The sequence below is a fragment of the Caloenas nicobarica genome, chromosome 1, assembly GCF_036013445.1.
Source record: "Caloenas nicobarica isolate bCalNic1 chromosome 1, bCalNic1.hap1, whole genome shotgun sequence".
NCBI lineage: Eukaryota > Metazoa > Chordata > Aves > Columbiformes > Columbidae > Caloenas > Caloenas nicobarica.
Window position 1 is genome coordinate 33,671,767 of NC_088245.1, and position 25,887 is coordinate 33,697,653.

General features: G+C 41.2%; 1 protein-coding gene across 1 annotated transcript in view; it reads left to right on the plus strand.

The window, feature by feature from the left end:
• ANO6 (anoctamin 6) overlaps positions 1 to 12,427 on the plus strand; it is a 72,226-nt gene extending 59,799 nt beyond the window's left edge. Inside the window, 8 exon segments of the mRNA XM_065658462.1 lie at positions 322 to 547; positions 1,430 to 1,599; positions 2,175 to 2,272; positions 3,746 to 3,876; positions 4,541 to 4,746; positions 9,984 to 10,183; positions 10,648 to 10,753; positions 11,702 to 12,427. Of these exon segments, the coding sequence (XP_065514534.1) occupies positions 322 to 547; positions 1,430 to 1,599; positions 2,175 to 2,272; positions 3,746 to 3,876; positions 4,541 to 4,746; positions 9,984 to 10,183; positions 10,648 to 10,753; positions 11,702 to 11,908 (1,344 nt within the window). The 3' untranslated portion in view covers positions 11,909 to 12,427.
• Positions 12,428 to 25,887: the final 13,460 nt, after the last annotated feature.

Consider the following 25,887-nt stretch of genomic DNA (forward strand, 5'->3'; position numbering starts at 1 on the left):
TTCTTCCATCACATGCCTCAAGGCATAAGATTTGATTATGCATCTCATTATCTTTGCTTTCATCGTTACAAGTCTTGTTATTAGTCGTACAACAGATGATCTCTTTTCTTTCCTGCAGATTGACTATGCTGCATGAAAAAAAAAAGACTTCTTTTATGGATTCTATATTTATTGCCTTCTATCTTATTTGATCATCCTCTTGCAATGGAATGACAGGCACACAACAGATTTCCATTTGCCCATTGTAAAAAGAGTTTCAAACTCACTTTTTCCCAAAGTCAACGGTTCAACATTAACATATTTCTTGCGTTCCCTTGGCAGATTCTTTTGATTATTGCTTCAGTTATCGGAATAATTGTCTACAGGCTCTCAGTTTTCCTGGCGTTTTCTGCAACGTTGTCACAGCACATTAGTGGAACGGAGGCGATTCGCAAGTACCTGACCCCTCAGACAGCCACTTCAGTAACTGCTTCGTTCATCAGCTTTATAGTCATTATGGTTCTCAATGTTGTCTATGAAAAAGTGGCAATCCTGATTACTGACTTCGGTATGTTGTTGCCGTACCTGAGATAGAAACTTGGGGTAAAACAGCAAGAAAAAATAGCATTTATGCGTTTAATAAGGATTTTAATAAACAAACACCAGTACCACATATTTCAGAATTTTCGCACCAAATCACACAATACCACCTAGAAATTTTCAAATACAGGTTTTCTCAATATCAAAGGAATCTGATATTCAGCTCTTTGCTTGAAAACTCCTTGTATAGCCAGCATGAAAGATCAGTTGTTTACAGTTTTGTGCTTGTGAAACAGACAAAGCAAAGAAAATTACTATAATAACCAAGCTTTATGAAAACAGATCAGTAACGCATAACGCATTCAATTACATTAGCTTTTGTTTATGGGGAGAATAGCTATTTTCTTGTAAATAAATGAAATAAGGTCACTCTTCCAAAGCTAGATACCATTCCCATGTTATTAAATAGACAAACAGTCACAAATATTATTATTCTTTATATCCAGGCCATCAACATTAAAGTAGCTATTTTACTTTAGATGTGTGAAGTAGCGCAGTGTTTTAATATAGTTTAATTTAATATTGTTTCATCAGTTCAAAGTGTTACATTTGCATCTTTCCTGAGTGTGCTGGATTTGGGTGCTTTTTTTCCCTTAGTTATCAGAATTTTTGCTTGCTCTTTTTCTTTATTGTCAAGGAACAAATTATTTCCTTTTTACAACCCATAAAGTTTTAGAATTAGCATACTGGTTACAGTAGACATGGGGATTATGTACAATCTGGTTTATAATTCTCTCAGTCATATTAAGGAATACAAGGCATACACATACTTTTCCAGCTGTGGCTCTAAAGCAGCTTGTAGGTTATATGTAGGTCGGCTCTTTTAATATTTTTTTATTTTTAATTGCAGAGCTTCCGAGGACACAGACTGATTATGAAAACAGTCTGACCACAAAGATGTTCTTGTTCCAGTTTGTCAACTACTATTCTTCATGCTTCTACATAGCCTTCTTTAAGGGTAAATTTGTAGGTCACCCTGGAAATCCAGTTTATTGGCTAGGAAAGTATCGCAATGAAGAGGTAAGAATTCATGATAGTGTTTTTAAACAGGAGGAGCCATTAGTCCAGGTGTTCTGATGCAGTTAGGAGTGTATAACGTAGTTGTACATATTTAACATGAGAGTTCAAAAAGTGACTGTCTCTGAAGCCAATCACCTCCTTAGTAACCCCTGGCATAAAAGAATATGACACAAGACCAGCTGGGCTTAGAAATGTCTTATGTGTACCCAGACAAGGTTATTTTCCCATGGTCAAACAACCTGTGAATCAGCACGGAGAGGAAGGGGTGAACGTCAGTAGAAGCATTCCTGTTCTGCTAGGTGACCATCACCTGGTGACAGGACAGTGCAAAGCTGCATGACTTCACTTGGTATTTCACTCTTTCTCTAGTGTCCTGTCAGCCTAGCACATGCGACAATGCGTGGCCTGGAAATGGCTTTTGCATACCTTAATGAAAATGTTTGCCCAAATAGTCTTTTCGTATTGCTTTAAGAAAGTTATCGTAACAAACCAGGAATGCATTATTTTAAATGCGTCATTCATACCTGAAAAGTTACCCAACTTCGAAAATCTTTCATGTCTCTCCCAACCTTCAGTGCGATCCAGGTGGATGTCTCCTTGAACTCACAACTCAGCTTGCCATCATAGTAGGAGGTAAAGCAATCTGGAACAACATTCAAGAAGTGCTTCTTCCGTAAGTTCAAACTATTAAGTAAAGTGCTCTTTCATATTTGAAAGATACTGCTCTTGCTTGATGCGTTCAGGCATTTGGTCACTGAATTTGATAGGAGTGCACTGTGTTCTAAAAGAATAAGGCTAGTCTTTCGGTGCCTTTTTTATACAATTTGGATATTTTCAGTCTGGTAACCTGAGCTCCTGTCTGTGTCATTCTGGTTGGTTTTAGTTCTAATCAGAAATGCTTCCTTCCTCTGCAAATCATATTCAATGTGTTTCAGGCTGGATACTTAAAACTGAAGCAACAAAAGCTCTGAAAATATTATACTAGGTACTGTTGCTTGATATCGAGTGGAATGATTTGTTATACATTGGGCTTTTTAAATCATGCATAAGTTATTAATTTAACTCATTTAGGTTTACAGTCATATTTGACATTCATACTGCCTATGCATTCTTTTTCAATGGGGCAGATCTCTGGAAGGTCATAGAATTATGGAATAGAATCATAGAATCAGTTAGGTTGGAAAAGACCCCTGAGATCATTAAGTGTAACTGTAAACCTGACACTGCCAAGTCCACCACTAAACTATTTTCCTAAGCACACCTACACGTCTTTTAAACACGTCCAGGTCTGGTGACCCAACCACTTCCCTGGGCAGCCTGTTCTAATGCCTGACAAATACCTGAAGGGCAAGAGTAAAGAAGAGGGAGACAGATTAATATCAGTGACTAATGCCCAGTGACAGGACCAGAGGTGATGGGCACAAACTGAAACACAGAGGGTTCCCTCTGAACATAAGAAAACACCTTTTCACTGTGAGGGTGACCAAAAATTGGCACAGGTTGCCCAGAGAGGTAGTGGAGTCTCCATCCTTGGAGATATTCAAAAGCCACCTGGACATGGTCCTGGGCAACCGGCTGCAGGCGGCCTTGCCTACACAAGGAGGGGTTGGACCAGATGAGTTCCAGACATGCCTTCCAACCTCAACCATTCAATGACTCTGTGAATCTCTGGAGACATTCAAAACCCACCTGGACGCCTTCCTGTGTAGCCTCATCTAGGTGTTCCTCCTCTGGCAGGGGGATTGGACTAGATGATCTTTTGAGGTCCCTTCCAATCCCTAACATTCTGTGATTCTGTGAATTTTTTTACCAGAAGGAACTAATCTGTCTAGCAACAGGCCTACATTTAATTTGATTTTTTGTTGCCTTGAATTTTATGTTGTCACTCACCTGTAAAACCTGAGTATAAATCAGTATGACTCTGATGTATTTCCCTTTTACACCGTTATTTATAGGTGTAAATAACTGCTCTCAGGGTAAAGCAATAGAAGATTATGCTCACATTCGAAGGAATTTTTCAGTAATTCAAGAATAACTAAAAGCCACTGTTCAAAGCTATAACAGCACAAATGTCAATTTTTTCCATTTACCGAACTTTTTAGGTTATTTTACCAATGTTAGTGGTCTTTTTCTCCCTGGCTGATAGTTGGGTTAAGAATCTAATTGGAAGATACTGTGCAGCTGCTAGATCAGAAAAAGTTGTTCCACGCTGGGAACAGGACTACCACCTGCAGCCTGTTGGAAAACTTGGACTGTTTTATGAGTATCTTGAAATGGGTAAGTGACGGTTCAGATTCACTATCACTCCTGGGTACAAACACACTCCAAAGAAAATCTTCATACAAGCAGTGCTTAATAAGTCTATAGGCGGAGGAGACATGAATGTTTTCCAAGACAAATTTTGATCAGACATTATAGAGAGTTTTGCAAGCTTTTATTGTATTAAGCAGCTACGTCTCAATCCCATTTAGAAGTAGGAAACAGCATGTGCTGCTTCTTTGCCCATTCTATGAGAAATGCACCCAGAAGGCAGCCCGCTGCCACGCTCCATGTTGTGCAGCGGAGCCCTGTGTCAGGCTGCTCTGATGGGGTCTGCAGTCACCAGGACCTGGGCACCAATAAAATGATTCAGGCTTTCCAGCACGGCACTGAGAGAGATAGTCATGAGATTTCCAAGTCTTCAAGATGAAGATATAAGAAATAAATGGATGTTTAAATACATAGAACAGTTGCTCTTGGTGTGTTGTGACTTGTAACTTTTTTCTGTCCTCGCCACCTAGCAGGTTTTTCCAGTACTGTTGTGCTCATACTTCCTCATACATAAGATTCTCTAGGAACTCAGTCTTGTCTCCGTCTCCCACATTTGGAGTATATAAAGTGTACGTGCTTATCTTGAGTAAGCGAAAGCTTCGTCGACGTATGTAACCTCTCCCTTTGACAGTTATACAGTTTGGCTTTGTCACTCTTTTTGTGGCATCGTTCCCCCTGGCTCCTCTTCTGGCTCTGATTAACAACATGTTGGAAATCCGGTTGGATGCCTGGAAGCTAACGACCCAGTTCCGGCGCATGGTTCCACAGAAAGCACAAGACATCGGCGCCTGGCAGCCCATCATGCAGGGCATAGCCATTCTGGCCGTAGTCACCAACGTAAGTACTCGGCCAACAACTGCAAAACGTAAAATGCCTTCACTGCAGGTGTTGCATCCAGATGTGGGGATGCCACGTGTGGCAATGTAGCATTTGAACGATCCTAAATGAATTACGAGTATCAGTCCCTTAAGACTGAGGCCCCTCTGAATTAGATTCTCAGTTACTTTTCAGATGTTTTAGAAACAGAATGTGGCTACTGTCTAAAACATTATATCTAAAGAAAACAAATTTTATTTAGAGTTGCTAGAGTCTTCAGGAAAATCTGTTACGTATGAAGACTATAGCACATCTTTCCTAAAATTATAGCTCATAATACAGAGATGTTTTCAGATAGTCTACAGTTAAATGCATGAATTTTGAAAAAAAATAAGTTGCGGTTTAGCTAAATTATAATTGGTTGTTGTTTCTATTTGTTACAATTCTTCTGCTCAATGACTTCATATTTGAATTTGGCTTTAAGCAATTTTGCACTTAAAAGAGAAATTCAGCTTCTTTCTTGTGCACTTAAAAATACAGCATATGCTTGAAATTGCAGCACTTACCTTTTGAGATCAGAATTAATTTTCTGAGAATTTTGAAATTAATCTATTTTTCAGTTGGAGTTAAAATTAATTTTTAAAGGGTTTCTTTAAAATATGTAGATTTTTTTTCCTGACAAATATACTCCTAATAATGAAATTCAGACCTTTCAAATTTCCCATATTGTTAATTCACCAAGATCTTATACATAGACTGCATTGTGGGGAGAAAAATAATCCACTGGAGTTTTCCACTGTGAATTATTTGATTATTAGATCCAGAGTGGATTTCCATGCTTAGGAAAATTTTATGTTTCAGCCTCAGCTCTCAGATGAATTTTCAGGTCTTCAGAGACCTCCCAAAATGGCCCTTATTCTTGTTCAGAACTTTATTTCACACTATAGAAATTCAACAGGTATGGTAAACATAGCTAAGGTGTAGAGAGGAGACTCATGAGAACATAAAGGCAGAGAAACAGGCACAGACAAATAAGCACAGAGAAATGATGGAAGGAGAACTTGAGGATGGAAAATTTACAAGAGAATCTGAGAGACAGACAACAAGCTCAAGCATATGTTCCAGCTGTTTCACACTGCTCTGCTGAGGCAAGCCAAACATAAATCCAGCTGTTCCATAGGCATGTGAAACATCCAAGGCCTACTAGTAAATCTGCTGTTAAAATTTAAAACAAAAGTGATGCAACTTTGATAGCACATGTTCAGATTTTTAGATATGTCAGGTGACACTAGAGATAGTTTTGGGCTCTTTTGTTTTAGTGCTTGCGCCAAGAAATTGTTAGTGATAACTGTCCCAGCAAATGATGCAAATCCTAGCAGATAATGCAAATTCCCAGATGAAGCATAGCTTCACCTAGCATAGCTAGAAGTTGAGGCAACTTTATTGGTGCATCAAGATCCTCTTTTGAACGATGCTGCTGGAAAATTTATGAAATTAAAGGCAAAAAAAGTTTCAGATGCCCTGGAATGAAAACAAATACATAATGCTGTTGGATATGCTGACTTTCCTAGTCAGTCCAGCTGGATCTTGTAATACCACTGTGAAAGAAAAATTTGAATGTACATCGTAAGATTACTTTAAAATATTGTTACAAGTACCTTAGTCACAGTCCTTATGATATTCAGGGCAGAGTTTAAGTGGCTTTGGTGACCTTATGGTGACTCAGATGTGTAGGCTTCTGTTAGGAATGTACTCGTGACCTGCTTTCTGCAGAAAAAAGACCCAGCAATAGGTGTCTGTCGCTACCCAGTCACAGCCCACCTGAGGCTAATCTGAGTTTTGCACCTTTTTCACTCCAAATTCCTCCTTACGTGCTACACCCCTCAAGGCATCACTGAAAATGTGCCGCTCTCGACATGCAAAAGTATATTTACAGCTTGGTATTACTCTCTGTCCTCCTTCACAGGCACTCAATGCTAGTGCTTATGTGACTGTTAACTGCAGGCAGGTTTATTTTGGAGTCAGGCGTTTTGGAGGTCTCACGTGTTAGATACAGTTAATGTCAATGTGAACATGGTGCATTCGCCACTGACACCGGTGGGGCTATGAGCACACCAGGGGCACAGCATCAGGGACTCTCATGCTCGAAAGGCTGTGCTGCAGGTGTGGTAAGGACCTCAAAGAGATCCATATTTCTTGCTGATGAAGTGTGGTTATAAAGCCATGTATTAGAGCAAATGCTAGAAGCAGTTTTCTTCCTTTAAGTCTGTTTTTTTCTTGTTTGACATCCACAATCTACTATAGGTCATCGGTGTTTAGCATCCCTGCCTTGATGTTTCCTTAGTACACAGAAACTTTATTCTCTTCTACGTGACTTGTTACAGCTGATTAGACTTGGGTAGCATGTCTTCTCCTTCATGCATTACCTTTGTAACATCTGCTAGCAACTTGCAAGCAACTTTTGAGAAAACTATCAGTTTTGAGAGCTGCTGCTCAGGCACTCGACTTGCTATTGCATGATACCAAAAGCATCTGTTGTCAATTTGAAGACTGATTTTAATTAGTTATGGTACAAATGGAAAACTGTGTGCTGTAATGCTTGGGAAGGGGAGAATGTGCTATTTGTTTGTAGTTCTCCAGTGCCATACTCTGAAATGCAGCCCATCACTCAGGAGGAAAAAACCTTTTTCCTTTGAGACGATGCTGTAGGATTAGCTTTCCTATTTCTGTCCTTGCAGCTCTCTGGAGCACATCTGGAGATCATTCTGAGAGAGGGAGGAGAGTGAGACATGGTTCAGATTAAGGACAATGAGAGACCTGGGGTCTTGCAGAAAAATTCAGGAAGAGCAAATATTAAGTTGTGTAAATACTGTATTCCAGCATCTTTCTAAATGATACAAAGAAGCAGCATCAAAGTTCTTTGGACCAAAGGGAGAAGGGTTTTTTTTGCCTTACTGTTCAGTTGCTATTAGTTCATTTATGGTCTGACTGTATGAGCTAACGAACAGAAAGAAATTACATTTAACTAAAACTTTCTGTGCTTGTACTTTAGTTAAAAATAGTAATGTAAGTGTGAGGTCGTCTCCCTGCAACTACAAGACACAGTACTATATATTTCTGAGAAGCCAAAAACACCTACTCTGTATGTAAATATAAAAAACACATAATTTTCACTTCATTGCACACTGACATGTAATGCTTAAAAACAGGTTTCAAAAGTGCAAGCCAACTACATTTGATTTAAGCCAGAGTAGAGTACAAAAAAACCCAATCTTATCCTTGAAAATTTTAAGCAAGTTATTTTAGTCTTAGGACACCTCCCTTTTCTTTCTCATCAGCCAAACTAACTTTCTCTCAACTAAATTCAATTGTAACAATATTCTGGAGAACCAAATATAGATTTTGGACCACAGTCTCAATCTTAAGTCTTTATTCTGCAACTTTTGTCTTAACTAGAGTTTAGCTTTTCCATTACTTCAAAATAAACCAGTTCAAATGGTAAGACATTAGGACAGTGTTCAACGTTTGGCAGTGATGCTACTTGAGGTGGGGTGAGTCTTGCAGCCTTTTCAGCTCCTCACCCTTTCCCTTCCCTGGATTTTCTCCTTGTCGCTGTCTCTTGTGTTGTGCTGCCACCAGCACTTCGACAAACACACAAGGAACCAGATCAGGGAGTGGATCCAGCCTGGATTCCACACCAGATCAGCACTGTGATCTGATCTGCTGCAGGAACACGAGTGGCTGCCAGGGGCAGAGGCAGGAGGGACAGTGGTTGTTTTAGCTAGCACTGCCACCAAAGTGCTGTTTGAGGAACTGTAGAAGAGATGTCCTCATTTTTTTTTTATCCTTTTTCCTCTCTTCGCTTTTTTTACAGCTGTTGAAAATAGCTCCTCAGGCTGGGGTTCTCTTGCTGGGAAGGCTGCATGAAGGTGGACAATTTTTACCGCATCTCAAGAGAATAAGGAAATACAGACTGCACGAATTGCAGGCTGGCATGAAGGGGAATAAAATACAGATATTAACCAGTTCTTGTGCTCCTCTGATACCAAATACTGCTTAACTTTGCCCCTTCTTCTATCCCACACCTTCACTAGAGCTTTTTTCTGCCCTTTTTCTGTCTCTCTGCCTTCACCTCTCTGCCTCTGACCCCATTAGACCTCTACCTCACACTTTTCTCCCCCAAGTCTCTGCCCTGGTTCTTCCATCCATGCTGTCAAGTGGGTTTTTTCCCCTGCTGTGGGACAAAAGATTTCTCTTTCAGCTCTGGAGTGGAGCTCATCACTCCTTCCCAGGTGCTGGGCACCAGAGACGCCTGTCATGATGAGCTGGACAGACAGCCTCTCTCCAGGCACTCTGCTGCACATCTTGCCAGTGGAAAGTCTTCCTCACAGAGAAGCCTTTTGAATGTGCAATAGCAGAAGAGGGGATTGGATCAAACGCGGTTAATCTGCCCTCCAGAAGAGGATGTTCTGGGTAGTTCCTGAGTTTAGAAAAGACTTCCCACAACAAACCCAGAGGTGATATTTCCTACCCAGTTTGTCTTTAGCAGAGTGAGTAGGACAGGGACTCTCTTGGGAGCAAAATAAAAACAAATGGTCACATCATATGTAAAACAGCACTATGCAGCTGCTATTAAAAATTTATCTTGGCATCAAGAGCAGTTTCCACATGTATGAGGCAACAACTGCCAAGATGAATTTGGGCTGGCTAGCACCTCAGAAGGAGTGGGATGTTTCTAGGGTCGGACATGGATTAGCTATATATATATATATAACTTATTCAATTATTTTACCCAAACCTCAGGCTTCCTGGTAAAACTTAATTTTCTGTTACTGAAGTACTTTTCTGTTTCCATAAGTTTCACCAGGCAGGATTTCTTTAAGCATCTTATAAGTACATCTGATGGCAGGCACATTTGCTGAAGGTTAGAGTACTTTAAGGTGAGTTTTGCTGTTGACCTCCACTGCATGCTCATGAAGAAAAAAGTGTGTTGTAGTATAACTTTCTTAAGGCACCCAACAGAGTGAGTGTAATTTTAAAACTGTACAGAGTGCACATTCCAGAAAGAGATTGTTTTATGCCCATGAGTGACTAAGTGCTCATTTGCTGGGGGAACCACTGACTGAAAAAGCACATATTTTCTATTTTTAGTTCATACTGTAACTTTCAAGATACCAACTAAAGGACAAAGCCATGTATATTAAGGCTTATTTCTTAAACACTACTCTGCTTTTTTGTTTTATTTTTCTGAAATGCAGGCTATGATCATTGCTTTTACATCTGACATGATTCCTCGTCTGGTTTATTACTGGTCCTTTTCAGTCCCTCCTTATGGGAGTCACAGCAGTCACACTATGAAAGGGTATATAAACAGTACACTTTCTGTCTTCAATATATCGGACTTCAAGAATGCAAGCAAGCCATTTTCTCCTTGGTTTGGGAACCAAACGACATGCAGGCAAGTATCAAATAACCATTCTTCTCCAATGACAAAAATAAATATAATTTTTAAATATCTAAATCACCCAATTCAGTTAAAAATATCCAGGAAGAAATGTTAAAACACACTAAAAGGCAGTCTGTTTTGAATGGCAGAACTGAGTGAAAGTATTCACCCATAAGTTTGTGCTACACAGAAAATTCTTACTTTATTTTGCTTTTCTCATAATTGGTAGTGTTCAAAAAAAAGCACTTTAAAAGTTATATAAGAAATTCTTAATTCAGTGGGAGGGGTTGGGGGGGGGGAGCGTATTTCAGCCAAATATGTCTTTATTCTGCAGACACGAAGTTTGCTGAAGTTACGTGCAAGCTGACTGTTCCTGGCTGCATTAAGCAGGGACATGTCTTGCTCCATCCTCTGGCCACAGTGCCTTACTGCAGAGATGCCTCAGCCTGGTTCTCACTTCCCTGCTTTGCTTTCAGATACCGGGATTTCCGCTACCCTCCTGGTCACCAGCACCAATATGAGCATAACATCTACTACTGGCATGTCATTGCAGCCAAGCTGGCTTTCATCATTGTCATGGAGGTAAGTAAGTGTACAGGGCTTTGAGCATTACTTATTTAAACTTCTCTTCCCCCCATGCAGAAAATCCCTCGAAATGTTCTGTCCAGGCACAGGTATCAGAGCTGGCCGTGTGTGCCAGCATGGACAAGAGCTTGAGAGACGTAAATAAAGTGTAGCAGCATTAGAAAAAGAAGCCTCTGAAATCATGACATCAGCAAAGGATTGCTCCACATGTTTCCAGTTTCTTTTCCCCAGAACTGTAAAATGATATTTAGTATCAGAAATAGAAGGGACAGTTACACCAAAAATATTTTTACATGTGCTTAGAGGAAGTTTGCACATAGCCTTATGAATACATGATACACGTGCACTAGCAGAGTGAAGTGTATAAAGACAGTCACTGCAAGAGGTGAGTCTCTAGGTGAGCATCAAAAAGCAATTGCTCCTTCCTCTGCAGCTACAGTCTGGGCTCACAAAAGATAAGGGTCAGTCCAAGATGAAGGGAGAGGAATATTAGGTATTCTTACATTATAAAATGTGCTTTGGGCCTGATCCAGGGACTACTGAAGTCATCAGAAACATGCAACTGGTTAGATCAAAGTTCTTGTAGTAAAGTCCATTGCTCCAAAGTTATTTGGACAAACCCCAAACAATTTTTTTTAAAACTGTAAACAATATTTCCATGCAGGGAAGGAGGACTGGGTACCAGGGTTGCCCCAAAGCAGGCAGAGAAGTTCTTGTTAAAAACAGGATTAGAAAATCAGAAATTTTTGTTTATCAGACAATTATTCTATTCATTACTTGTCTGCTTTTCAAAATATGGTCCCACTGTGATAGACATTGGTACAGAACCAGCTCAGAGTCTTACAAGATAATGTTACATTTCAATACTAATACTAATACTAATACTAATACTAATAATGTCACGATCAACCGGACTGACAATTTTTTCATTTTCACCTTCCCCAGCATGTCATATACTTTGTGAAGTTTGTTATTTCATACGTAATTCCAGATGTATCACAGAAGACCAAGAGCAAGGTCAAACGAGAGAAGTACCTAACACAGAAACTCTTGCATGAGAACGATCTCAAAGTTGTGAAGAAAAACATGGGGAAAATAGCCGACAAGATTATCAAAGGAGTAGACAGCACTTTCCGTCTGAAAGATGAATAAGTATTTCTTTTCTATGGAATAACAGTATTTAGCCAACTAATACCTGTCCAGATATCACCAATGGTTAATCAAACACTTTGGATTAATTCCCTTTACTCCCTGTTTCTTGCAACTGTTAACTGCTCATTTACCTGTTTCCCTTGGACAAATGCAACCGCTGCGACTCAAAGAAGAGTTACCAATTTTTTAAACAGTTTTAGTAGGACATATTTTTTTTAACATGTAAAGATAAAAATTATTTATCATTTTAAGACGATGCAGATTAATTCTCAAATACATAGAGTGCTTTCCACTTTATTTAGGCATCAGCTATTAGGTCTGTCATTTGACTTGACTAAAGCCTTAAGAACGATTTGTTGTAAGAATACCATCATGTCCTCTGAAGGATTTTTGATTACTTACTAACGCAAACCCCAACTATAAAACAAAGAAGAAAAGCCAAAACATGAAGGAAAGAGATGGAAAATACAACTCAAAATCATGTTGTTAAGTCATTGGAATCGACATACTAAGCGCTGTCATGTGCTACGCTGAATTAGCTATGCATCCTGAGACTTAAATGGATAACAAGATATTGCAATTAATCATGCGCTTGGATCACAAGAAGCAGCAGGACTGTAAGCCCATCCTGTTCATCAATCTCTGTGTAAACAGGAGAATTGCCTTTGAAATCAATGCATACAAACTGACTTTATAGCACTCTGAGTGAGTAGAAAACTCAGGTATTTTATCTTTCCCCAGTCAATGTACTTTCATTAGTTCACTTGCCCATTCTGCTCTGAATGACTGTAGCATTGAAGGTCTCCTACCTGTAACAGTAATGAGTGTTAGGAGTCTTTCCGTGTACTAAATCAATATTTGTGGAGGGCTGTCTTCTGCATTTTTCCCACACCAGAGGCACTGAACTCTTCCCAACAGATTTTGACACAGGAAGAATGTGCAGCTGGACCTGTTGTGATGCAACATTGCGTGACAACATGAACTCTGGCAAGACCATGGACCTATTGAAAGCGGAGGCTGGAATAAACCATTTAATATGCCTTAACCATGCTATAAAGCTTAAAATAACTAGGAACAATGTTAGAAGTGAGGATGCATGTACTAGAGCCATCAGTCATCTTCAAATTAGGCTACAGATCTGCTTGGCTATTTTGGCTCCAGTGCAAACTGGGATTTAGGGAATTACAGATTAATCATATATGTGGAGCTCCGCTTTGTATCTGCAGCAGTGATATTTCAGATTATTAACTTGCTTTCTTTTAACAGTTTTAATGCACCGATTTCTACAAATTCTGAAAACCAAAATCTTGTTAAAAAAGCAAAAGTATGCCTGTAATCTGTAAACCAGGTGATGACTGTAGCGTTTTTAACTTTGTACTCTTCTTGAATGTAATAGATATGCAGAATTTTTCAGATTATTCATATAGCTTTTTATATGTTAAGTTCATTTGCAGAAACTAAGTAGCGTTTATAAAATGTATTTTATCCCATTAATAATCAGAAGGAATCAAACATCTGAATTTTGTAGCAAAACTTCTGAATCCTGACTGCCGTGTAGCTCAAGCCTATTCTTTGAAACGGCATCATTTAAACCAGCACGTGAGGGGAGTCGTTTCAGCAGTCCTGATACACAAGCTTTCACTTGGCAAGACTTTGCACGATCACATGGAAGAATGTGAGAGGAAAGCTTTGTTCAAAAATCAAGGAAAGTTGAAAGAAAGAAACTCGCAGTTCCAGAGAACCACTTGCATTTCTGACTCTGAAGGACTGAAGCTTACCTATTATAATGCCTAGAAAACTTTGTGTAGACACCACCATAAGACAGAAAAAGATACGGGACAGAAAAACAAGATAGCCCATAACGATGAATGACAGTCAACCAGAGTAGCAATGGAAGCAGTGTTTCTTTGCACAGGGAATTCTATTATTTGCCATTTGTTTTGATTTTGCTGGAACCATGACAAGCCTTTCATTTACCAGGAAGCGAATATAAACTGGGCAGATGGACCAACAGAAGTTTCCAAAGAAGACAGAATTTCTTACCAAAATACATCGCCCCGATACTGGCTTGACCTTTTCCCCTGATCACGGAATGGCTGAGGTTGGAAAGCACCTCTGGAGATCATCTGGTCCAACCCCCTGCTCACACAGGGCCACCTAAAGCCAGTTGCCCAGGACCATGTCCAGACGGCTTTTGAGTATCTTTAAGGATGGAGACTTGACAACCTCCCTGGGCAACCTGTGCCAGTGTTGGTCACCTCTCAGAGTGAAAATGTGCTCCTTGATGTTTAGAGGGAACCTACTGTATTTCAGTTTGTGCTCGCCGTCCTGCCACCACATAGTATTCCAAACTTCTGGATAAAAACAAATTTTTGTCCAAAAAACTGCTTCGTGGAACAATATTAATGAAGTATTCGGGACTTCCTTCTGTGAAACGAGTTTGGTCAGAAAGGCCAGTTGGCTCCTTTCAGACTTGGAGCTTTTGATTTTACCTTTGAACTGGCCGTGTCCCATCTGCAGTTATGTGCAGCTGAGAGATGCCATTTTCACCCCCTGGTCAGTGACCAGAGCACCAGTGTGCCTTATGTACCCTTTCAGGGCTGGTGTTGGAGGGCTGGGGCAGGCAAGCAAGCATCCTGTGACCAGGGGAAAAAAATGTGGCGCGAAATCGACCATTTCAGGTAATTACTTGGTCTTAAGGAAGCATTTATTGCCCTCTTTGTGAGGTAAAAAGACTAGGAAACAAAGGAATTGAGTGCCTTGCCTGGGGTCACTCTGAGCAGTGGCAAAGCTTAAGGCTGATTTTCAGGAGTGCCTGGTCTTCTGCTCCTTGTTTGGTTCCTGTGGCCTCTCTCGCTTGCCCCTTTTTACATCAGTCGACATCATTTCCTAAAGGAGGAGTTGGTCCCCAGTGCAATGGAGAGTTTATATTCCTGCCTTTGAAATAATGGTTTTAAAAAATGATACATCAGCAAAGCATGTATCTCTATGACTTGGGCTCCCCCCATAATAAAATCCTAATCAGCTTTTACGTTATCATTTTTGTTCAGATCAAGAATGTGCTTTTGAAATTAGTCTCCCACTTGTCCCCACTTTCTGGGCAGTGCTTCCTTTCACAGACTGGTCTTAGGGCACGTGGGCTGCATTCCTCTGGGTTTAAGCTGAACCAGAAGGCAGGTTTTAGACATGCACTTAATGGTCTTTGACAGGCACTTAGTACAGAGAACTAAAACCAGAGTTAGGCTGAAGAGAGCCATGAGTACTGCGTGAGAGCATCACCCAGTCAACATCGAATTTTTGCTCTAGTGATTTGTTTCTGAAGTGCCACACTCCTTGCTAATGTAGCTGTAACATTTAATTTCAGAAGACATTACAAGAATTCAGTTTAGTTTGCCGTATGCACAGTGTTATTCACAGCACAGTTCTGATGAGGGAGAAAGAAGCAGAAAACCAACAGAGTGCCTAATAATTGCATTTTAATAGTTTGATTTCAGCTGTGCAATTTCTGTAGCCTCTACCTCCAGCTGCTGAAATGTGCTTGGCTTGTACACAGGGAGCTCTGTGGAAGCATCAGAACAAAATGCTGAGTGGGCAGTTGCCAACATATGAGTATTTGTAACCTTTTTTTTTAGGACAAGTCACTTTAATAATAGTTAAAGGTCTGCTTGAAGGGAAAATTAACATTTGTTTTAAACTATGAATCAGTTTTGCCCTTTTTTACACATGGTATGTAGGCCAGACTCTTTCTTTGTACAGATCTGTTGAAGTCAGGGTGAATTTGGACCAGTGACCATTTCATTGCCTTAACAAGCTCCATAAATTACAGACCGTCACCACTGTTTTAGACTCTGTATGTTGATAACATTCAGAATGTAAGAATGTATTTTTTGTATTTTTTCTAAGAATGTTTGCTATTAGTTTCTGAATATTAAGATTTCTTTATATTTATTGTCATTAAATAAAGTCTATTTTAAAATAACAATACATCTGCTGTTGATTAGCATTGTTTGCTTTTCCATGACCGATACTGCTGCTGCCAAATGCCACATTTAAATTCTTAGAATGTCATCCCTGTCTAATTTCCATATTCCTCCTCTTCTTCAATCTTTTTCCATTAAACTGTTACTACTACTGAAATTTATCTCCCGTTTTTTCTGCATCCTCTAGATGGGAGTCATTCCTTTCAACGCCAAGTCGATGACAAGGACCATTATGTTCTCATACAAATAAACAGTTTAGGTCTTTATACCCTTTCACTCCTGTCATGATAAACCCTGTGTTATGTTTCAAAGAGTCATCATTTATTTCTCCATCTGGATCGAGTCTGTGATGCTCTCACCTCCAGGAGGTCCACTCTCTCTGTCTCTCCAGGCCATCCAGCCATCAGTTTTCTGCTTCTGCTCTGACTCTTCCTCTCTACTTCAATGAAATCCTTTTTTAAGACTTAGAGAGCAGGAAGATTAGAGAATAATTTTAAATGAAGACCTTTTTTGCATTGAGGTGTGTTGGGTTTTTTTCCTCTTAAGTATTCCCAAGATCTGCTTTAAGTGTAACTTCATGATAGTTACAGAAGGAGCTACCACCACTTCCAACCTGTTCTCTGCTGACTAAGGGCTGTACGTGGTGCAGATGCCAGTATCAAAGCTGCATCGGTTGGGCTTTGTCAGAGGGTCGAACAAAAGGAAATTGATGCCGAAGCATAAGGGTTATTTTCCTATGAGCAGAAGGATATAGTATCATCATAGGCCAAATCTATATGAGGACAGTGTGGTTTTACATTGACTAATACATTAAAAACCCTTCAAAGAACGGGCTTTAGTATTTTTCTACTTAATACACAAATAGCCAAAGTAGCATATTACTGCCGGTGTTGCCTGCTTAGTTTTAATTCTTTCTGTCACAGAGCAGGTGAATTGCATTGGTTTGGGATACCCAGTGTGTGCCAGATGAACACAAACTGTGTTCTGCCCCACCTGGTACCTCCCACCGGTACATCACCAGAGAGTTCAGCAAAGGTATCAGCAATTCACACCAAGTCTAGATTTTTCTCTAGTATGCCCATCTGTCATTTCCCATCCACTAAATAAGGCTGCATTTCCTAGACAGGGGAGTAGTGCTAGTGGCTGCAGGCTTTATTTTTATTTGCATTTATACGGACCTCAACCATGGATCAGCAACAGGTACACAAAACACCAAAGATATGTATGTAGTTAGTCATAAATAACCTTTAAATGGCTTGGGGCAATATTTTCCTCGTAAGAAAGTACGGTATCTTAAGTAGCCTGGTAATAGTATCAAATTCTTTCCAGAAAAGTTGAAGAAAGTATTTTCTTATTAGCAAGCTGGAAGTGCATCAAAACAAGAGCCTTTTAAAGTTTTCTATGATTTTTATTGCCTTTTCTGATACCACTATCCTGTAAAAGCAATGCTAATCACTGGGATTAAGTTTACAGTTTATCAGTCAGCAAAGATGCAAAGAAATTAAATCACTTCTCTTGCTTTTAGAATGAATTCATCAATTCTCTGGTTACTCCAGGCAGTCTTAGCAGAGGGTATGGAAGTGCACATGTGAACACGTATCATCTTTCAAACACACACGCACACACTGATGGGTGTTCTGCTGACTATAAGAAACACAACTCCCAGCCTGCCTCACACTGCAAGATGCTCTTTTGCAGCACAGAAAAAAAAAAGTCTTCCATCCAATTGTATCAAGATATATTATTCTCTGTAAATATATAGGCTACGGTAATGTCCTAAGTGCTGAAGAAAAAGAGAAAGAAGAAAATCATTTGACATGGGCCATGGACAAAATCCCACTGTGCAGTAAGCACAGGGCAGGATACCAAAAAGCCACCTCTAGCACAGGAAGAGGGAGTTAATAGGGGAATTCTTAAATTGTACAACATGAGCAAAATTACAGCCAACTCTGACAGCATTAAAACGATATTGGGTTTTTGGTTTGGTTTGGGTTTGTTTTAGAGATTCGTGTAGTATCCATGTAAGCTTCTCACATCATTTCTCTGCTTCTGGGTGGATGTTGCACAAGTGGCTAAGTAAGCCGTGCAGGGAGCCACAGCCACCTGCGGCTATCACCTTACCTCCCTATTCTCTGGGATCCTGTTTGGCTCCCAGCAACCGGTCTCCTGTTACAGCTGTATTGTGCTCATTCATGCAGTCATTTTCTAAACCGGTCTGGCTGCTCAGAGCAAGCAGAGTTACATGTAAGCCTCCATGGCAAGGGCACTGCAGGATCTTCACTTGCTGGAGCCCACAGGTCGGTGGAAACAGTGACTATAGCCCGAGCCTGGCATTCAGCACCAAATATCCATCCCCTCCACCAAGGGTTAATGGCACTTGAGGTTTGTCACATCCTTGGGTTTGACAGAACTGAGAGCAGCCTGGCTACTAAGAGGTGAGCCAGGGGTTAAGGTTACTTGTCCCACGAAAATATTTTGGTGGCTGTGCCAGCATACGTAAGCAGGGGCTCTGCCTGCTCCCAGCCACCCCGGGCTGCCTCCTGCCAACCCCTGCGTTTGGCAGCTGTGCGCCAGGCAGGTGACTGCAGCGGCACGGGTGGCTCTGCTGCCACGGGTGGCTCTGCCAGCACGGGTGGCTGTGGTGACATGGCCAGCCTGGCAGAGAGACGCGCAGGGTGGCAAGGGGGGGACGGGGCAGTGGGAGAGGCAGCGCAGCAGCTGGACAGCCCCTACCAGGGACCAGTGCAGCCTGGGCTCACCTCTATGGCAAAGAATCTATGAAAATGCAACCAAATGTGCTCCTCATCCCATGGTTAATTTAATACATTTTTTAAAAAGGGATTTCCCTGCCCGCCTGAGCTGGCTGTCCAGCTGATGGGGCCAGGCTGTGCCTTTAGGAGTCCCCTGCACAGCTGCAAACAGGCAGGGCTGGTCTTGGCACCTGGTCTGGGTCCTCTGAATGTCCCTATTCAGGAGTAGCTTTTGTGCCTTGAGCTCAGGCTTCACCTGGGGCCAAGTGAATTTTTCAAGTTCAGACATGCCCTCAGGATGCTCATAGTTATAACTACATAGAAGATTATATAGATGAATAAAAACTGGCAGAATTAGATCCTCAACTATTGACTTGAATGAGGTTTTGCAAAGAATACAGCATTGTTATTTCCGAGATTGCCAAAATGTCACCTGGTCTCTGAACACCCCAGGGCGACCAGGGAGTTTCATGAGGGCAGCCTGCAGAAGGCTGCTGTGCCACTGGGGACAAAGGCCACATGAGACAGGGCTGTTTGCAGGAGGTTTTGGGCAGAGGCAGAGGTCTGGGGGTGAGGGCGATAGCAGCTCCATCCCCAGCTGTGCAGCCCCTGGGTTACAATGATGACAGCTGTGTCAAAGCACAACATGAGAAACTCTTGCCATATCTACTGTTAATTAGTAACTACTTACTTAGATCTGGGAAAGGCAAAACATGATCTGCTTCTTGTGGAGTACTGTACTTTGAGATAAATGATAGGTTATAGACCTGTTACAGCTCACAACAGTCTCCTTTTAAACAGATACTAAATTATCTCTTTTTTTATCTTCAAAAGATATATACAATATGCATATTGTATATTATATCACTGTTTTCACACCTGACTACGAATAAAAGAAAAAGGCTGCATTTGTTCTCACCATAACTTAAAGCTTTAACTGGGAGGCATGAATACCAAAAATAAGCTGAACTGATTTTCTTTCCTTGTCGGCCTGCTCCCTTATTTTTTCCTCAGTGATCTATAAGGGGAAAAAAATGTCACCATCCCCCAAGAGGAGCCATTAACAAATCCTGTCTTGTCTTGCAGCTAAAGTAATGACATCTTATTGACAGCGCAGCAGAACAAACAATGTCTTATTGAAAGCTCCAGTGCTGGAGGATTTGGGCTGTCCTCGGGACCTGAGACCAAGTAATGAAAACAGGTTCTGCTACTAAATCAAAGACAATGACTGCTCTAGTTCTCCAGTGGCCTTTAGCAGTCCCAGGCACACAGAAGGTGTGCATAGCTCACCGAGGTATCACTTGCACTACAAACTCAATCAGGTACAAGGACCTTACCACGAGAAGGATGCCCAAAGTAGCAAGCAGTTAAAGTATGATCTACAGTACATATGGGAACAGTGCTGGAACTTTTTCTCGCCACTGTGCTTGACGTATGGATGGGCCTGGAAATACAGGTCCATCTGTTTCTTACAACCCTTTTGAGCCTCATCTGAGGCTAAGGCAAGTTATTTCCTAATTCGTGTACCTCATCAAATTAATTGGACCAGCTGCAGACATTTTTGACAACTGAACATGAGTTGGTGATTTGGGTTTTGTTTTTCATGACTATGTATGATCTTATTAAAAATATTAATGTACTTTTGTCCTTTAGATAGACTGTCCTTCTTGCAGGCTCCTTTAAGCATCCTGCAGGTAAGAAGATATTTTTGCAAACTGGGTATCAGAGTTAGGTCCATTGTATACATATGGCTTTGTACAGCTGAAAAATCAGTCAGACAGAAAACGTAACTGTGCTTCCCAAATTCATTCAAGCAAAGGGAAACAGAAAGGCAGAAAACAGGTATAGTGTAGAACTGCAGTCCACAGTTTCAACTAATCTAAGCCACCTCTGTCATAGTTCAGCCACCTCCTGTGTCCCCAAGCAAGCTTTTCTGTGCATTTTTCCACTATCATTTCTGTTCATTTGACATACTGGAGAACCTGCTCAGGACGCAAAACTGGGAGAGACCTAACTAAAGCCATACGAATACTGAATATTCTTCTGCCAGTCTAGCACAACGAACCAGCTCGTTGTGGGGCCAGATGGACACAATTGCTGGTGCATGGAAAGAGCAGGGCATCATGGCAGGGCACAGCAGGGTCAGACAGCAGCACCCACTTGCATTGCATTCACCTTCATGGACCCACATCCCGCATGGGGAGGTGGAAGAGGCAGCTGACTGACACCAAAAGTGTCCTTGCTCCCCCTCGCCTTCAACTTTCACAGTGCGCTTCTGCACAGCATTTCTCAGGCCCTTCATGAAGACAGTTCAACTCACCAACCCAGCAGAAAATTGCCTCCTTTTTCACCTATTCAGTTTTATTCCGGCTCAGCGAGTCAAAATGCCTTGTTACAGATCCAGCCAGGACCAGAACCAATGCAAGGGGCGAGGGAGGACACAACCAGAAGCTGGGGGATCGGACCTGTCCTTTCAGGGGTGATGATTTTTTAATATTAGTTCAGTTGAGCCATCCTCAGCCTCGCTCAGAATGAACTGCAGCTCTCACAGATCCATTACTTCACTGAAAAGTATCTTGGCTTGCAAATGCTTTTTTTCTCTTTGTTTTTATTTGTGTGTTTACAAAGCTAATGCATCACATTTTTACAGCACACATATAATAGACTAATACACAATGTGAACATACATTAAGAAAGTGCACAATTTATCAGCATTAAGTTTAAAAGATCTTAGATTGAATACAACCTTTATTGCTGAGGAAACAAATATTAATATTAAACCTTGTCTTTGCTAGAGCACGAGTGAGCAATATGTTATATATTAACTTGTGAGTACAAATCTTCAAAATGCAGAGCGGAGGCCAGAAGGAAAGTGGAAGGGGGCCAAATTCAAACCCCCTGAGGAAGGTGAACATCCACCAAGGCTTGGCCAGGAGGGTGCTGGAGGACCTGCAAAGGAGCAAGCCTTGTTCTCTGAAGTGGCATCTCAAAGAGGTGCTAACAACACTGGCAAACAGCTGGCTCGGGAAGACCAATTCTATTTTCCAGGTATCCATCTTCAATCAAAGCTGAATTCCCAGGAAAAGAAAAAACATATCAAATTTTAAATAGACTTTTTTTTAAGAAAGAAAGGAATTCTTATGAAAACCAATCAGGACCCTTCCAGTTGTTCTCCTCCTGTGTTTGCTACTGTAGGTCCTACATGGGTGTGAGTGGCTCTGTACACCACCCTCCTAGGAGATTATTCCTGCTTTAACGGGCAGGAGACAAGCCGTGAATTCAGACAGACCCAAAGAAACAACCTGCAGCCTGATGGGCAATGAGGTCTACACCTTCCCTCTTCTTCACCCAGGAATAAGATGTAAGCCTCAACCTTGACTCTGAGATGGATTGCTTTTCCCTCCTCCAGGTTCAGGATTGTCTGATTCGTGGACATCTAATACACATACTCTGATTTGTCTTGCTTTTACAAAGAGTAGAACTATCCGCTTCACCCACTTCTAAATCCCAGAATAAGTCAGATTTGGGCAAAAATTCCCAAATCTTTGCTTTCTCCTGTTGCTTCCAGTTTTCACTTGGACTTGCAAAGAATGAGGACTGACTGTACTTGCGCTTTGTAGAGTCTGGTCAAAATAGCACCCGGGCAGTTCTTCTTCTCTGCCACATGCTGGTGGGCTCTCTCAGGCTGATGTCCTAAAGCAGCAGCATGCTCGTAAGAATCCTGCACCACCACATCTAAGTCCAACGGACACAGGCCCGAACACTTACCACTCTTTGTCTCATTATCCTTTTTCTGCTCTACCTTCCCAGCATGACAGGAGTTTCATCTCTTTAAATGTAAACATCCTCGGTCTTTAAATACCAACAGCCTCATCCGGCCTATCTATAACTAAGCCATTATTAGAGTATCTTGCTTTCATTTCACAAATGACTATCATAGCTCAATAAATGCAAAAATCCTACAAATTAATGTGTCGCTCTTTACATTTATTTCATGTATTCCTATTATCTGGCCTTAAACAGGATTATGCCTTAAAAGGCCAGGGTACCCTGTAAATAAAATTTTTGATTGTGCAATATCGGAAGGGTTAGAAAATTGTAACCACATAGTCTGAAAAAGTAATTTACTACTTTACTTCAAGAATCTCCATCATTCACTTCATAAGCTCCTTAAGTCCACATTATCTAACAATTTATCCTCAATCGTACTTCTAATATGTGAATGGAAACATTACATTTGGTCACAGTTCATAAAACTGTTATAGATAAGTCTCATCAAATCTTTTCAACAATTCTAACTGCAGGAATATAAGGTACATCCCAACTATTCTTGATGCAGACAAACAGCTTTCCAAAGAGGAAATTTCGTGTTCAGTACAGCCAAGTACGACGAATCTAACCCTCTCCCTTTTCTCTGACAAAACCACCGCAGTTATTTGCACTCGACATTTCCAAAGCATCATCCCAGCTGATGATTCATTTCCATGAAGGATTGATTAAGTTCTCCAAAAGCCTCTGGAAATGTACTATGCAGAAGGATCAGAAAAGCCATCTTTGGACTGTTTTCCTCTTTGGTTCTGATTGACACAAAGGAACCTGGTCTGCAGTGCCCTTCAGGTCAAGGAAGTACATCTGCAGGACGTTGGTGTGGAATTTTATTTTCATGAAATAAAAACTGCAGAAAAGATAATCACAATTATTAATGAGCTTCAGATATATTAAAGAAACAAACGAAACATCAAATACATTAACTTCTAAAATGATCACGATTAAAGAAACACAAGAAAAGACACGAGTGATCTGATGAAAAGTCCCATGCCTTGCCCTTCTCCAGAAGATCCTGTCTGTAAGGTGACACACAAATACATAGTCCAAGATTTTTTTTTTCCTTTTGGTCGTAAAAATGATATTGCTGAATATCTTAAAGTAATCGCTGTGAAGACAAACTGTACTTCCAGGCTGATACTCATCTTGGTGCATGTGCAAGCCCAGCGGGCTCGCTCCCCGAGCCAGGGACTGAGTTGGTGGCAGGGCATTCCTCCAGCCTGGCTGATGGCACCACCACTTAAAAGCACAATAAGAAAATGAGCAGTGAGGGCAGGGGGAGAGGCAAGCCACAGGGCCAAGTTTCACCTAAATCAGCATGATAATCAGATTTCTTCGCGGAACATTGTCCTTAACAGAGGTTGTTCTTAGCCTGATCCTTAATAAAGGGGATAATAGCTCATGAGAACAACGGTCACAGGAGATATTTCTAGTCAGCTTTTGTTCTCGTACTTGGCCAGTTTATGTGCTGCCTAAGGGTATAAATGGAGAGGCTATAGAGGGGATTAACAGACTTTCTTTCCAGCAGGGCTCATGTGCCAAAGTGATGACTCTATTGGCATTGTTTCCCCTGAACGGTTTGTTTCACTCCAGCTTTCAGAAACCAGCACAAAGGTAACAAAACCCTTCCTGAGGCCTCATTTTCTCCTCTGAAGAGGAGCAACGCATCAGTCATGGATCTAAATACTCTGGAGTCTATCTTTCCATCTGCGACAACCCGATCAGGTTTTCCATCCCACTTTGGGGACCATCATCAGGGACAAGTTTTCTGTGGGGATTTTACACTCCTGCAAGCTCCACATCAACAGTCATTTTTTATCTACAGCATTTTACTATTGAATATTATTTGATGAACAGGGACATTAGTAATGACTGTGGCCTTTCACTTCCCTGTGCTAAGGAGACAGCATATAAACCATGTCCTGTGTACTATCACTCCAAGACTACATGAAAGAGGATGGGGAAAACCTAAGCCTCTCCTCCCACCCCCCTGCCATGTTTTCGGGCTCGGGAGCATAGACATCTACGGCTGAGTAAGCCAACCCAGGATCTCTTTGTAGTTAACAGAGAAAAACTGGCACTTCGCAGGCCTCCTGATCCATTTTGATTGACATTAGGATGTGGTGAATCACCTGGAAGTAAACAGGAATTGGCTTAGTTGTCTGCAGGTGACCAGGCAGGTTATATTTCTACTTCTGTTCTCTATCACACATGGACAATTTAATTTACTAAGTGCCTGGCTTCTCAGTTTTCTTTTTTGTTTTTGTTTGGTTGGTTGGTTTTTTGGGTTTTTTTTAAATAACACAATCTCATCTTCACAAAGCTTTTTAAAAATGAAATATTCCCTTTTTAGGGATAGATCTCACACAAACACAAATGTCAAAGAGAACACAGAGAGGCACAGCAAAAGTGCAGTGGCTTCCCATGGATTTAACAGCTGGAAAAAGACAACATGACCTCATCCACTACCAGAGGAGCAGCAGGACCTCGTTCTGCACTAGGCACTTCATAGGATTCACCAAAATGTCTGCGCATGTGATTAAATATGATCACAAGATTAAAGACACCTTTGGACCAGCTGTAGGTCCCCAGCATGCCAGAGGACGGAGCCCTTGCAGTCTATGGCCAACAGTGTTCCCACAGTTGCATCATTAAGCAATTTGAAAAATTGATCATTCCAATTTTGACCATCCATGTGGTGGGCAAGGTCTCTCTAGTGTGCCATAATCAGCTGTATGATCCCGTCTGATATGTGCAGTGCTCAATTTAAGCAACTAGGAACAACGGTCTGCATGACAGGGTAATCATTCATCCTGGGTGCCTTGTGCAACACCAGGATGAAGGCTGAGAGCCATCTAAACAGTTAGGTGTGAATTACTACACCATAAATCAAAGTCAGTGGTATCTTTTATTAATCGTTTATAGAGCTGTGTATTTTTAATATATGCAGAAGCAGCTGTCTCTCTCTCTGGTGGAATTTGCTTTTGTGAGCGATTTGGGGGAGACCAGGGAGATGAGGAAGCAGAAGCCCAGCAGACCCCTCCCGATCAGCGAGGAGGAGAGCTGCCAAAGTAGGTCACAAAACCTCTCAGTAGGTAGGTGGGTCCTTCCCTCATTAGGCTATTTTTAAGCGCACAGGACTAGATCTTTAGCTGGTATAAAGGAGCTTGGTCCCACTGACTCCATTGCTGCCAGACATATTGACATTCCTTGAAAATCTGGCCTGTGATTATTTAAGCATAAAGAAATAACCTCCATACAGCCCAACTACAAGCCCAAAAGATATATTGCATGTGCAGTAACACCAAGCAGGACATGCAACACACTGCAATGAATGTTCCTCAAGACATGGGGCCAAAGTACTTTTACTGCTGCATGATGAATACATTACAGAGATGAAGCTGTCTCTATGTATTTATAAAAC